This window comes from Bombina bombina, chromosome 6 (genome assembly GCF_027579735.1).
Source record: "Bombina bombina isolate aBomBom1 chromosome 6, aBomBom1.pri, whole genome shotgun sequence".
NCBI classification, from domain to species: Eukaryota; Metazoa; Chordata; class Amphibia; order Anura; family Bombinatoridae; genus Bombina; species Bombina bombina.
In genome coordinates, this window is record NC_069504.1 from 296,932,750 (window position 1) to 296,948,616 (window position 15,867).

The following is a 15,867-nucleotide window of genomic DNA, read 5'->3' on the forward strand; positions in this document are numbered from 1 at the left end:
CTGGGTTCAGGACCTTTCTCTCTAGGAGTGATAGTTCCAGTCCGGGAATGGAATCTAGGTATTTCCTTAAGTTTCTCAGAGCACAGTCCTGCAAAGTAGTATTCATTCTCCTTTGAATCAGGGTTTTGTGCAGGTTGAACATAGCCTGGAAGGATCTTCTTTAGCCTCTGAGATTCATCATCGTAGGATGCAAGGGTGCCATCCTGGACAGTATATGGTTCAGGTGTCCTCTTTCCCCCGAGTAATGTCTTTTTTCAAGAGATCTTGTCCTTTTTTCGTTCCCATGGATGGGAAGTGACTCTGGAGAAGTTTTCCTTGTCTCAACTACAAGAGTGATTTTTTTTTGGGACCTTAATAGATCCTCTATCCATGATAATATTTCTGTCAGAGGTTAGATCATTTAGTTTTCTTCCTCTTACCCCTTTCTACAGTCTACAGTTCAACCAACAGCTATCTCTAGTGGTCCGGTAGATTGTTTAGCCATCTTGTAACCAAAGTATGGGAATTGAATCCAGCTGCATCTGATTTTTCCTTCACTGTTCAGTGGCTCAGTATTTAGAGGTAATTGGTCTGAGGGTCTCAAGGACTTCATTTCTTTCTCGAGTTCATTTGAGAGCTCTGCAGATTTGCATGCTCCATCAATGGAGTGGTGATCATTCGGATCTCTCTGAGGATCGATCTGGTATTGTGTCCGGGGGCATATCTCTCTGGAGACATTCCTGGGTAATTATGACCAATTTTGGGGAGCAGTCTGGAACTCGTTAAAGGCTCAGGGACTCTGGACTCAAGAGGAGTCTGCTCTCCACATAAACATCTTAGAGTTGAGAGTGCTTTACAATGTGCTGATGGCTTGGCCTTAGTTGTCCTTAGTCCGGTTTATCAGGATTTAGTCAGACAACATAACCTCAGTGGCTTGCAATAACCACCAGGGAGGAACTCGGAGTTCCTTAGCAATGAAGGAGGTGGCTCGGATTATTCAGTGGGCGGAAGCTCATAATTATTATCCATCTGCCATCCACATTCCAGGAGTGGTCAACTGGGAAGGGTATTTTCTGAGCAGACAGACTTTTCATCCCGGGGAGTGGGAACTCCATCCGGAGGTGTTCTTCAGTTTAAAGGACCACTGAACCCAAATTTCTTCTTTTGTGATTCAGATAGAACATGCAATTTTAAGTAACTTTCTAATTTACTCCTATTATCAAATTTTCTTAATTTTCTTTGTATCTTTATTTGAAATGCAAGAATGTAAGTTTAGATGCCAGCCCATTTTTGGTGAACAACCTGGGTTGTTCTTGCTGATTGGTGGATAAATTTATCCACCAATAAACAAGGGCTGTCCATGGTCTGAACCAAAAAATAGCTTAGGTGCCTTCTTTTTCAAATAAAGATAGCAAGAGAACGAAGAAAAAAAATGATAATAGGAGTAAATTAGAAAGTTGATTAAAATTGCAGTCCCTTTAACCCTGAGATAGGGGGTGGCGCAGCTTGATCTGATGGCGTCTCGGCAGAATGCCAATCTTCCAAGGTACGGATCAGGGTCAAGGGATCCACAGGCTGTTCTGATGGATGCTCTGGCGGTGCCTTGGGACTTCGGGCTGGCATATCTGTTTCCTCCGTTTGCTCTCCTTCCATGAGTCATTGCTCGTATCAAACAGGAGAGGGCGTAACCGTCGATTTCCTCCGAAATAACCCTGAGGGAGGTACCTCCCATCAAATTAGATGGGCCGCCTTCAAAGCTTACATTCCTAAGGGAACTAGAAAAGTTAAATAAATCTAATCCCCCACAGGCACATTCAGATCAGTTGCTCCAGCTTAAGGCCCTCATTAAAGAGAGAGAAATTGAAAGGGTTCAAGAGGCCGCTCTACGATTCAAACAGCTCATGTATTCAAAAAGTAATAGAGCAGATGCACTTTTAGCAAAGAAATTGAGGCAACGAGCAGCGGCCGCAAGAATCCCATTTCTGACTTATAAGGGACAGACAGCATATACTCCACCTGATATTGGAATGCTGTTTGCAAAATTTTATTCAGAACTTTACAATATTGCAGAGCATGAATGTCCAGAGACATTGTCACTCCCGGATGTTAGACACTTCCTATCAACCCTCAATTTACCACAGATACCAGAGGAGTCTAGGGAATTGCTTACACAGCCATTTTCCTTACAAGAGGTTGAGAAAGTCTTGAAGCAAATCCAAAATAACAAAGCTCCTGGACCAGATGGTTTCACAGGTACATTTTACAAGAAATTGAAGCCACAAATAGTTTTAGCGCTAAGAAATCTCTTTAATGAGATTCAAGAGACTGGGGAAATACATAGGGAATTTTTAGAGGCCACCATCATTCCTATACTCAAACCAGGGAAAGACCAGACTGATTGCGGGAACTACCGCCCCATTTCTCTTATCAATTTGGACACTAAACTATATTCCAAACTCATAGCGAACAGGATTGTCTATTTACTACCAGGGGTTTTACATCAAGACCAGGTGGGGTTCACAATGGGAAGACAAGGCCCGGATAATACTAGAAGGTTGATCTCAGTATTTACGGAAGCACAACGCCTAAATATCCCAATGGTGGCACTGTCGCTAGATGCCGAAAAGGCCATCAACATGGTAAGATGGGAATACATTTGGGAGGTTCTACAATCTTTTGGGTTCCCTGAACCCTTCATCCTAGCAATCAGAGCTTTATATTCAATACCCCAAGCAAGAGTCAAGGGAATGGGATTTTGTTCCTCGGAATTCCCTATTTCTAATGGGACCAGGCAAGGTTGCCCACTGTCCCCGCTCATTTTTGCACTTACAATGGAGCCCTTTGCTCAGAAAATCAGACAATCCAATGAGATTTTTAGGGTGCCTCTGCAGAGCCCCCGGAAAAAATAGTTCTTTTTGCAGATGATGTGACTCTACTGTTATCGGAACCAATGACCTCAATTCCAGCAGTTTTTGATGTGATCTGTTACTTTGGGGCCTTGAGCTACTACAAAATTAACTATAAAAAGACGGAGGGATATCCTATACAGATTGAACTACCTACTTTAACACAACTCAAATCTACCTTTCTGTTCCCCTGGTCGATCCAACACCTGAAACATCTAGGTATATACCTTAGTTCTAAACCAGATCAGATAATCAGAGATAATTATGACCGCCTTATCCCCGACCTTAAACAATTATTAACAAAATGGGATTTTAAGGAACTTTCCTGGCTGGGAAGAGTTTCTTCAGTTAAAATGTCACTGCTCCCGAAGGTGTTATATTTGTTTTGCTGTATCCCGCTTAATGTTCCACACTCTACTCTATTTACTATACACAAACTGTTCTTAGATTACATATGGCAAAATAAAACACATAGAATAGCACATAATACATTACATCGACCTTTTCCCAGGGGTGGCATTGCGGCTCCCAATATCCTCACCTACTATGAAGCTGCATGACTGTCACATGTCACTGATTGGGGACTATCAGATGATAAACCAGGTTGGTATCATCTAGAGGCGTCTGGATTATCGGGAAAGTTAGAACTCAGATTTAATTTGGATCCCAAACATGGGAAAACTACTCACCTCACTCCACAATATCATTATACAACATAACCTGTTAATTTGGAAATCTCTGAGGAGTAGAATTATGATTGCCCCTCATCCGTCGCCGGTACATCGAATTGCGGGCCTATTCTGGGATTTTCCAAAACATCCACTCGGGTGAATGGAAATTGAAGGGATTCCTGGCCATAGCAGATTTCTTTGACCAAAACCTGTCACTTGATCTGTCCCTAGTACCCACTAAATTCAAACCAGCCCCACCGTGGTTTTCGTTTGAGTCCATGAGGGTCCTTGGTTTTCTGAGGGCATGGGGATTTTTTGCAGATCCCCTGAGGAAGCACACTCCAAGGGAGATAAGATGGAATAATGAGTTTAAAGGTCCCAAACCTCTTACAACACATTATAACCTCCTTCTATCGGAGCTTATTCCAGGGATTCCGTGGCAATATAAAGCATGGAGCAGAGAGATTGGTGTCAATTTCTCGGATCATGACTGGGAAAATGCTATTATACTTACCAAAAAAAACATACACTGCGCCACCATACTAGAGGTGTATATCAAACTGCTCCTGAAATGGCACAGAACTCCTGCGAGATTAGCTAAAATGTATCCCACAGCCTCGCCGCTGTGCTGGAGGGGATGTGGTATAGTTGGCTCTGATTTGCATGTTTGGTGGGAGATCCAGAGATTATGCGAATTGTTGAATCTTATCCCTGAGATCTCATCTGCCAATGCCTTACTGCACATTATAGACGGCAGTACACCACAGATGTCAAAGAGATTGCTGATATATATATTTACTGCAGTCAAGTTGTGCATTGCAAGAGCCTGGAAATCCCCTGAACCTCCTAGTTTACTAGAAATACACACAGTAATAGACTATATGTCTAGCATGGAGAGATTATTTTTCAATTCGGTAGACCGAATGGACACTTATTGGTTGATATGGGATACCTGGTTACACAAATGAAGAAATTCCCTGTAACTCACCTGATTTCCCCCCCCCCCTTTTTTTTTCTTTCCCCCAACCCTATTTCCAAACTTTTTTTTCTGTCTAGCCTAAACTCTCCAGCCTATCTATTTCTAGAGGATGATCTGACATTTTACCTGTTCCTCTCCCTTCTAATTACACAAGACCAAACCGGACACTACAGCTAAGTTTATCTTATTTTGATGGACACATTTTCAAATTTATTTGGATCATAAGGTATACCATATGGAAATGTCATATATGTTTGACAATATCTGGACTAGATTTTTAAGATTTATATTTTAGATCTGTCAAGAATACATGTGACCGTTGAAAATACTTTTGTGACTGTTTAAAATCTGTGGTCAAGTGGTTTAACTATTATCGATATTTTGAAAGTTATCATGTATTTTCATATATGAGCAAGTTATGTTCTTACTTTTATTTGTTTTTCACTGATACTATATATATTATTGTTTATATTGGTTTATTGTATGACATTGAAAATATTATATATATGTCTAGTGTTATATACTATACCAAGCCCAAAAGTGGCTATAGAACCAATCTACCTACCTCCGGCAAGCCTTTATATTATACCAAGGTCCAAGAGTGGCCTACTATTTTCAGAGGAGGTATATATCAGTATAAAAATTAGGATATCATTATTTTTGCCTATTACATTCTGAACTTATATTTACCTGATTATACACTGTTTTTTTATTATTATTATTGTGAATGATATCCCAGTGTTTATAATACTTCAGAGTTGGCATTTTTCATACACTGTATATGTTTATAATATCCTCAATAAAAATTTATTAAAAAAACAAAAAAAAAACAGGAGAGGGCATCAGTGATTTTAATAGCCCCTGAGTGGTCTCGCAGGATCTGGTATGCGGACCTAGTGAAAATGTCATCTCTTCCACCTTGGAAACTGCCTCTGTGGAAGGACCTTCTACTCCAGGGTCCCTTCCTTCATCCAAATCTTGTTTCTCTGAAGCTGCCTGCTTGGAGATTGAACGTTTATTTCTGGCGTGGGTTTTCTGAGCTGGTCATTGAGACCATGATTCAGGCTCGTAAGCCTGTTACTAGAAAGATTTACCTTAAGATATGGCGTTAATATATTTATTGGTGTGAATCCAAAGGCTACACTTGGAGTAGGGTCAGGATTCCTAGGTTTTTCTCTTTTCTCCAGGAAGGTCTGGAAAAAGGTTTGTCAGTCTGTACCCTGAAGGGTCAGATTTCTGCTCTATCTGTTTTGCTACATAAGCGTCTAGCGGATGTACCAGATGTTCAATCCTTTTGTCAGGCCTTGGTCAAAATCAGGCCTGTGTTTAAGTCAGTTGCTCCTCCTTGGAGTTTTAATCTTGTTCTTAAGGTTTTGCAGCAGGCTCCGTTTGAGCCAATGCATTCCATAGATATTAAGTTGTTATCTTGGAAGGTTTTGTTTCTTATTGCTATCTCTTCTGCTCGGAGAGCTTCGGAACTCTTGGCCTTGCAGTGTGATTCGCCTTATCTATCATGCCGATAAGGCGGTCCTTCGTACTAAGTTTGATTTCTTTCCTAAAGTTGTTTTCGGATAGGAATATTAATCAGGAAATTGTTGTTCCTTCTCTATGTCCTATTCCTTCTTCTCATAAGGAACATTGTTGCACAACCTGGATGTTGTGCGTGCTCTAAAATTCTACCTACAGGCGTCTAAGGATTTTTACTAGTCTTCTGCTTGTTTGTTTGTTTCTCCGGGACACGCAAAGGTCAGAAAGCTATTGCTAATTTTCTTTCTTTCTGGTTGAGAAGTATAATTTGTTTGGACAGCAGCCTCCTGAGAGAATTACAGCTCATTCCTCAAGCGCTGTCTCTTCTTCTTGGGCTTTCAAAAATTAAGCTTCTGTGGAACAGATTGCAAAGCTGCAACTTGGTCTTCTCTGCATATTTTTTTCCAAATTTTCCAAATTTGATACTTTTGCTTTGGCTGAGGCCTCCTTTGGGAGACGGGTTTTTCAAGCGGTGGTGCCTTCTGTTTAGGTTACCTGTCTTGACCCTCACTAGTCATCTGTGTCTTCTTGCTTGGGTATTGGTTGCCAACAGTAATTGATGATGCCGTGGACTTACCATATCTTAGAAAAGAAAACAAAATTTATGCTTACCTGATAAATGTCTTTCTTTCCGGATATGGGTCCACGGCCCCGCTCTTTGTCTTTTTTTTTTTTTGTCTAAACCTCAAACACCTCTACACCTTGTGTAACTCCTTTTTTCTCCTTTTACTTTCTGTCAAATGACTGGGGTTTGTGTTTAGGGGAGTGATACTTTAACAGCTTGGCTGTGGTGCTCTTTGCCTCCTCCTGCTGGCCAGGAGTGATATTCCCAACAGCAATTGATTATGCCGTGGACTCACCATATCCGGAAAGAAAGTTATCAGGTAAGCATAAATTTTGCTTTTTTTTATATAGATAATAATCAATTGGATGACTGGAACAGCAAATGTGTTGAAATGGCATTTATTCCATCCTAGCAATCTCAATGGATTTTTAACTTTTTCCTTTCTTACAGATTTTCCCCAGATGGAAGACTAATCTCTTCATGCAGCGATGATAAGACTATTAAAATCTGGGACACAAGCAATCGAATCTGCATTAACACCTTTGTGGATTATAAAAAGTATTAATTTGCTACGTTTTCCTAATTTGTATATTCCTTCTTTGTGTTGGTTGCATGGCTATTAGTATCATTTTAGCCACCACAAACTGCTTGTTTTATACTGTGCATTTACACTTCCAGGTGCAGTAAAAAAATAATAATAATTTTCTTGCCTAGCACAATGGGCTTCATTTACCATGCTTTGGAGGCAGCTTTGGAGCCCTTGTGGTGCAGGTTCCCTAATGCAAGTCTGCTCATTGCTATTTAAAGGGATATGAAAATGTAACTAATGGTTTCGACACAGCATGCAATTTTAAGATACTTTCAATTCACTTATATTATCAAATTGACTTAGTTATCTTAGTATGCTTCATTGGAAAGTATACTTAGGTAGTGTTTGAATCAGCAATGCACTATTTGGAGCTAGATGGTGATTGGTGGCTGCACACATATACCTATGTCATTGGATCACCAGATGTGTTCAGCTACCTATCAATAGTGCATTGCGCACTGGTGCTGACGTTAAGGGAAGGGAGCATCAGTACACTAATAATGCTTTAAACTGTTAGAGCATTTTCTTTTTGCACTTTTATGTCCACTTAAGAATTGGATGTAAGACCCCATCTTCCTGCCTGTTTACCACCTCAGAGATGGCAGAGTTAATCACTCTTAACTAATGTCATTCTGAACTAATCTTGTACCACCTAGCTGGAAACTCTGTCTGTTTGCTATATGATAAATGTAGTCCATAGGGTTGTACATTACATTTTAATAGATATTCCATCACCAAATTAACTTGCAAATGTTTTTTGTTTTGCAGTTCGACTTAGCTCGCATTGTACCTGTGACTCTTTTTAAAATATGCTTAGGAGGTAGCAAGTGGTTTCCATTCCTCAAGATCTTTTTTTTTATGGGTTTTTAGTGTTTATTGCATTGCTTTACCATATGCTATAATGGAGCAGCAGGAATCCCCCCCCCCCCCCAAATCTACACAAGAAACTGTGTCTCCTGAACACCTTTCTACCATTATTAGGAGTGCTTATTGTAAGAGAGCTGAAGTGCCTTCTCATTTATGTGGGTCATTTTTAGATTTGTTAATGCAATCAGATCAATATAATGCTGTTTCTCTGGGTTCTAATACACCTATTGTTTGTTCATTACAGGATAATGCTGTGGTAGTTCCTCCTGCCATGATTTTTTTTTTATCAAGGCTGCAGTTTCTGAAGAGTTGGCTGCTCTCCCGCTTCTTTCTTCTGGGCATAAGGATTCCTCATCTGATGTTGAACCTGATATTTACTATTTTGTGTTTAAAGTTGAACATATAGACATTTGTTAATCTCCTCTGATGTTTTCCCTGTGCCTAGTGCTGTCTCTGTCACAATCTCTAGGAAATGGTCTAAGCCAGGTAATTATTTTACTCCTTTTAGAAGGTTTAAAAATTATATCCTTTACCTGCTACTAATTTAACAGAACTTCTGATATGGTGTCTAAGCCTAGATTATTGTCTCTTTCTTTTCAGGGAAATAATTTATTTGGTTCTGATTTAGATACTATTATTTCTACTATTACTGGAGGTAAATGGGCTTTTCTTCCTCAAGGCAGGAAGTCTAGAGGGAAATCCAAAGCTTTCCTTCTTAATATGAGGAGAGTCCATGGCTTCATTCCTTACTTGTAGGAATACAGAACCTGGCCACCAGGAGGAGGCAAAGACACCCCAGCCGAAGGCTTAAATACCTCCCCCACTTCCCTCATCCCCCTGTCATTCTTTGCCTTTTGTCACAGGAGGTTGGCAGAGAAGTGTCAGAAGATTTTGGAGTAGTTCCTTAGGAAGTGTATCTGCCTTTCGAGATGGGACTGGAGTTTTAAGTTTTCTTGTCAGCTTCTCAGTGAGAGCATTGATGAAAGTTAGAATCTGGAGATTCAGGGAGAGTCTTTCTGCAAACCCACCCAGACTCATATTAACAGCTCCTCAAGCAATCAGCGTTGATGAGTTTCAGTGCCTGCTTTCTTCAGTCAAGTCCATGTTAGAAGCACTGCTACAATCTGTCAAACTTGAAGGACCGTGTCACTGTTTCACGGCTTAGATTCCAGTAAGATTGTTTCATTATTTTACACACATGTTAACGATAGAAGACAGTGGGACTCCTTTATCTTTATGGAATCAAGGGTTAATATCTCCTGAGGGGGATTATTGAACAGTGTGGTTTTTTAATCATATTTGTTATGTGATTTCGTCTGCTTATGTATAACAACTTTTAGGCTGATACGGAATGTACAGGTTATTTTAATTTTTAAGAGCTGTGCAGTTTCTTTATATTAAGCTGGCACGCTTTTTCCTTAGCAGGGGCAAGTCCTGCATGAGCACCATGTGACCGGGAATGGTCACGGTTTTTCCCTCGCTTCCGATTCCTGACCGGGTCTGCGGAGAGGAGCATCTTCTCTATCTGTCTGGGTCATAGGAGGTGCTGAATGCCCCAGCCATTGGGGGTATAAGTTGCCAGTTGTTTTTCCTTTTTTATAATTTGATATTGATGAGTTATGGAGGATTATGATATTTTAGAGGGGGGTCCTTCCGATACAGAATTTGATACCTGTGTATATTGTGAGGAGACTCGGGTAATCCAGCCCTCTCAATTATGTTCTGTATGCTGCAATAGAGTGTTCTCATCAACCAATGTTGAGATGTTAGAGACCACTGAGCCATCTGCCTCTGAGGACTCTTCGTCCAGTGAGGTGTGTTGCCTAAATTCTGTTCCTACAGTTTTCCCGAGTTGCGATCCTCCTTTGCCTGTAAGGGGTTTGTTTCCACCAGAGGTTACTACGCAGTTCCGCATGGCCATCTCTACGGCTTACCTATTCCTGCTACGCATATGCAAAGGGTTTATCCAGGCTCTCCTGCCCAAGGACATTTGTCTAAAATAACAAGGCTTCAGAGGCTTCTGCTGACTTGGGTCCTCCGACCACGTGAGGGCTTAGCATTTTGATTTAGAGTGGCACGCCTGGGTTTACTTCTGAGAGAGGTTTTGGTGATGTTCCAGGTTTTTAGTACTGATCTGTCAGTTGAATCTCAGTCCTCTAAATCAGATAACGATCTTAACTAGATGAGTGGTGGATGGTGATATTCCTTGTCGTCTTGTTTTAATTTTTGTTTTATCATTTATTTAGAATCCCTGTTCCAAGCTCTATGGGGGTTGTGTCGTATGACAGGCCGGACCTGTTTTTGTTTGCACACTCCTTTTCAGCTTATCACTTGTGGGCGCTTGCCTTTTTTCTTTTACTTTTGTATTCTGTTAGATAGTTTTTTGTTTTTAAAGTTTTGGGTTGTTTAGAAACTCTTCTTAGAAGACGTTTCCTCACATGGGATTGTTGATACTATCGACTTTGATGGTTGTGATTGTTGGAGACTTCCGGTGGAAGCTTATACATTTCTACTCGGGTGATAGTTCCCCCGATATTTCCGAGAAAAATTTTAAGCCTCGGAGCTTAATTTCTTAAATTTAATTATTCAGTTGTTCTACCTTTGCTGGAACTTAAGAAGTTTCATTTTAGCCCTGGAGTGTTCCGGAAGATACGTTGTAACCTAGATGACAGGCAGGACCTGTTGTGGATACTAGTTAGGTCTGTTCCTTAAGAGAAGGAGTTTTTTTTTCTCTAGATTTCCGGTCCAGGTACTGCAGGCCCATTTATCCTAGTTAACAGGCTGGACCTGTTTAGATATTATCTGGGATGGGTGCTTGATACTGGATCATATGGATCTATGGGTCCTAGAGGCCAGAACTAGGCTTCTTTTCTGGGCAATTGTCTTGTCAGAGAAGGGAAAGTTTTTCAAGTGATCTTTGGAGTCATTGTCCCAATATCTATTGCACTGCGGGAAGATTTTCTTCCACTGTTGGTTCATGCCCTAATAGGGGGAGGGTCTTTCCATCCTAATTGGGTTCTATGATTTTTAAGCAGATCTTATTAGTTCTTATTTTCACTGGAAAATGTAAGGTTCTCCCTTCCTTTGTTAAGAAGAAGGATGTCTTTCCTGTTTCCTCCTTTTTGTGAAAATCCGGTTCTTAGGAACCGTATCTTACAGTAAACCTCATTCTGATCCTTCTTGGGTTCTGGGGTTTAAGGTGGCAGTATCCTGCTTCCAGATTTTACAGTAGTTCCCGGGTCTCGGCCTTTCTGGGTTTCTTACCTCCTCCTGCTAATAGACTTTTAGGGATTTTCTCATGTCTTTTCGATCCTCAGAGTTGAATCTAGACCTGAGCTGCTGGTGTCGACACCAGGGTGGATCTGGATGCTGCTTTGTCTTAGGGACAGGGATTTTTAACTACCCTGCCTAGCAAGCGGAAGGCTTAGAGTTGAATCCTGCTGTGGCAGCTTTCTTTAAATCCTGAGATCTTGCAAATTTACCCATCAGGTTATGCCCTCCAGCCCCCTTCTGGTCTTTGTTGACGCAGGGGTGGAGAGTGATATACACGGCCGAGGTCGTGACTTTGGCATGGTGTTGGTGAATCTGTTTTAACAAAGTTACTTGGAATACTGGTGGGGGAAAACAATCCCAGTGTTCCATTCAGATCTCCCTGTTCTGAGAATTTTTTCTCTTAGTTCTCCCGGGGCGGTTTTGACCTTGTCGCTTCCTTGTCTGTGGGGAGAGAGTATCCTAGGGAGGTCCATGGGTTGGGAGTTTCCTTCCAATTATTCCTTTGGTTCCTCACCGAGCATTCTGCTTGGAGGATTTGGTCTTCTGGGTTTGTACCTAGGTTCCTTACCTAGTTTTTCATGTGGCTAAGAATGTTCTCTCTGGGTTAGGTTTTCTTCCTATGGTTGTTTCAGATCGCAACATCAATCAGGAGATTGTGGTGCCTTCCTTGTGTCCCAGTGGTGTAGTGTGGGGGAGGGGGCACAGGGGCAGTTGCCCCGGGTGCATAATTTTTAGGGGCGCATGAGAGGTGCGCTCGGCTCCACCACTGCTCTGTTTGTCTCACTGTCACATCCATGCAGCGCTTGATAAAAGAGCAACGCGCTTCGGCGAAGGCTAAAAAAATCTGACAGGCTGCTGAGCTGTTCAATCGGATTCTGCGACCCGTCGTGGTGTGAGCTCAGGAATGTGGTGAAGTCACGGTCGCACATTCCGATCGGCGATTAGCATCATGTCTCATCAAGAGGAGGAAGAAGGAAGTGATCATCTTGGTGGTAGTGACATGTCACGTCACTTCGTTCCAGCGCGCAGGTCAGGAGGGAAGAAGAGCACTAGAGCAGCAGAGCAACGATAAGGTAAGTAAGGGTGTGGGATTGCTGCTTGTTCTTTTTATTGTGGGACACAAGATAATCCGTCTCCGCTGGGATCATTCCTTACCTCATGCGATTGAGGTGTATTCCTTTAAGTAGACATTGGATTCATATGTCTGATGTGAATACCATATTCGCCATTTTTATAGTGTATCCATACCTCAAACAGATTTTTACCTAAGACTGCCTCACACAGCCTACATTGTGTTGCATACTGTTCTTTAGCAAAAGAACTAATAGATTTGTGTGCTTTTCCGGTTTGGAGTTGCACTGGTACATTATAATCCATTTGAGCAACACATCTATAATTCTGTGTACTAACCTATACCCTCATAACATCAGGATTAACGCTACTTCAGGTAAAACTTTTACCCTCCTTCCAAACAATATATATGTGTGTGTGTGTGTGTGTATATATATATATATATATATATATATATATATACAGTATATATATACAGTATATATATATATATATATATATATATATATTCAGAATAGATCATTTAAATTAAAGGAATTCATCCTTGCATTTATTCATAACAATCAGTTATACTTTCAGCCCTATTGGGAGCTCACAATTATTCAAATTTTAAGATTAATTTTATTTTTTTACTGTATTTATTCAGGTTATATTATTTGTTGAATGTAGCTCTTCCTCTACTTAAAATATAGTTGCTAGAAAACTGGTATACCTTGCACCTGTTTAACTACAGCTTGCCAGTATGAAAATGAGCTTTTGAACTTTGCAATTACAACACTCTTTTAATGCCTGTCATTTAAGCAATAGGAACCTGATCTCAAAGTATGTAGATTCCTTTGAGATTACTAGAGAGGGAGCGTAGTTCATATCACCTAAGTGCATGTACAATGTGGAAATATTTTGAAATGTGGCTACAGAAACAAGAGACTATTAATGTTGCTGCCCAGCTTGCACAACAGAGGTCATTTGAGAAATGGAAGGCAATCTTAGGCAGAATACTCAATTGTGTGCTGTATCTAGCCAAGCAAACCTTACCCTTATGTGGTCAACTAGAAGATCTAAACACGGATTGTAAGTGTGGAAATTTCCTAGAAACTTTCAAGTTACTTTCCAAATATGACCCAGTTGCCAAACAGCACCTTGACAAAGATCAAAAGACAGATGGCTACGTTGTGTTCTTTCTCTCTCCGCAGAACCAGTATGAGTTCATCAGCCTGCTTGGTGATCATATAAGAACAGCCATCTTTCAAAACATCACCAAGTATTTTGCCATCATGTTTGATAGCACTCCGGATATTTCTCAAGCTGACCAAATGTCCCAAGTGATTCGATATGTGCACATTGAAGATACATAAGTTAACGTGGTAGAGTTTTTCATTGACTTTATTCAGTTGTATGGGAAATCAGCTGATGTCATTGCAAAACAGATTTGTGACAAGTTGCAAGCAGATGGCCTTAAACTGGAGCACTGCTACGGCTAAGGATACGACAATGCCTCAACTATGGCTGGACACATTAGTGGTGTACGAATACGTATTTTGGATATGAATCCCAAAGCAGTGTTTGTGCCATGTAACAATCATTTGCTCATTCTTGCTGGTGTCCATGCAGTTGGTGTTGGGACCCAGTATGTGAATTTATTTGGCACTCTGGAAAAGGTGTAAACATTCTTCTCAAGCTCTACCCAAATGTGGGATGTTCTAAAGGAACATGTACCAATCCGCTTAAAGCGATCTTGTGACACAAGATGGAGTTCAAAGCATAAAGCTGTACATGTACTTGCTGAGCACACGGAGGAAATAATAGACACTTTGGAAGTGTTGGGAGATGGGCCAGAAGAAACCGCTGAAACCAAGGATGATGCAGGGAGTCTGTTAGTTTGCATCATGACCTATCCTTTTTTCTCATTCCTGCATTTTTGGAGCCCAGTACTGAAGTGAAGGACTTGCGCTTGATCAATGTGTGCAAAAGTTGAAAGCATTAGCTTTATGTGTCAAAGGCAACTGAAAAAGCTCTACAGGTGTGCAAAATGTTCAACATTTCGACAGAGAGAAGAGTTGGAAGACGTAAGAAGATGCCTGGTGAGCTGAGTTATGATGCTGGCTTGACCTTACTGCAAGAAACACGCAGAGAACAACTGGAAGCAATTGATAAGCTTATGACAGAAATTACAAAACCTACAATTCAGATTAATATGCTTCACCAGCAATTTGCTTTCCTGCAAATCCAGACATTGTTGGATACTGAAAAATATGATTTTATCAATTAACAAATTCTGCACACGTGCCAAGTACACAGAGTTGAATGCTGCAGCTATGATAAACAAAATAAATCACCATCGGCACCACATTGTCTTGTATAAGGAAGACAGTCCCGATGAGCATATTGCTAACTGGACAGCTTTAGATTTGCTTTGGTGGGTGTACAAGTGGAAGCTGCAAGAGAGTTTGACTAACTTTGTTGTGATATTAAGAATCTTTCTAACTATCACTGTTTCAACTGCCAGTTGTGAAAGAAGTTTCTCAAAACTTAAATTAATCAAAACATATCGGAGATCTACAATGAGCCAAGAAAGAATGAGTAACCTAGCAATACTGTCTATTGAGAGAGATTTCAATATAGATTTAAATTCTGTTGAAACATTTGCAAAAATTAAAGCCAGGCGATTTAAAAAAAATCTGTGTATACTAGCTTTACATGCATTTTACTTTAAGCGCTTGTCTTATATAGTTTTAGAAGGGAGCACATCTTGGAGGAGATGCTCTCCCTTTTGCCGGAGATTCCGCCAATGCGCACATAGCAGACAGTGAATAAGTTAAACACTCATGACGTTTGATTCTAGTCTTCTTTATTTGTAAATTTAAGATGTTATTTTTGTCGTTAAAAATAAAGCTTTGTTTAAAAAAAAAAAAAAACCTGTCTCCTAAGTTGTTTAGCTGGCTCCTAGATTCAAAGCAAATTTGCCGGAAGAGGCTCAGTCAGTGCTAATAGGTTAGGGGGTGCAATACTTGCCTTGCCCTGGGCGCTGACAACCCACGCTACGCCACTGTTGTGTCATAAACCTTCTTCTTTGAAGGAGTGGTTATTTCATAATTTAGATGTTGTTCGGGCATTGAAGTTCTTTCTTCAGGCTACAAAGGAGTTTTTGTCAGACTTCTTTCTTGTTTGTGTCTATTCTGGGAAGCGTAAGGGGCAGGAAGCCTCGTCCTTGTTTTTCTGGTTGAGGAGCATGTTTGCTTAGCTTATGAGTCAGCGGGACACAAGCCTCCTCAGAGGATTAAGGCTCATTCAAATAGAGCTGTGGCTTGCTCTTGGATTTTTGAGAATGAGGCCTCTAGGGATCAGATTTGTAGGGCGACTACCTGGTCTTCCTTAAATATTTTTTAAAAATTTTACATATTTGGCGTTTTTACTTTGGCAGAAGCAGCTTTTTGCAGAAA

General features: G+C 40.7%; 1 protein-coding gene across 1 annotated transcript in view; it reads left to right on the forward strand.

The window, feature by feature from the left end:
* Window positions 1-15,867, forward strand: part of POC1B (POC1 centriolar protein B) — a 689,402-nt gene that overhangs the window by 136,179 nt on the left and 537,356 nt on the right. The window contains exon 5 of the mRNA XM_053719233.1: window positions 7,078-7,185. Coding sequence (XP_053575208.1) covers window positions 7,078-7,185 — 108 coding nt within the window. The remainder of the gene's footprint in view (window positions 1-7,077; window positions 7,186-15,867) is intronic.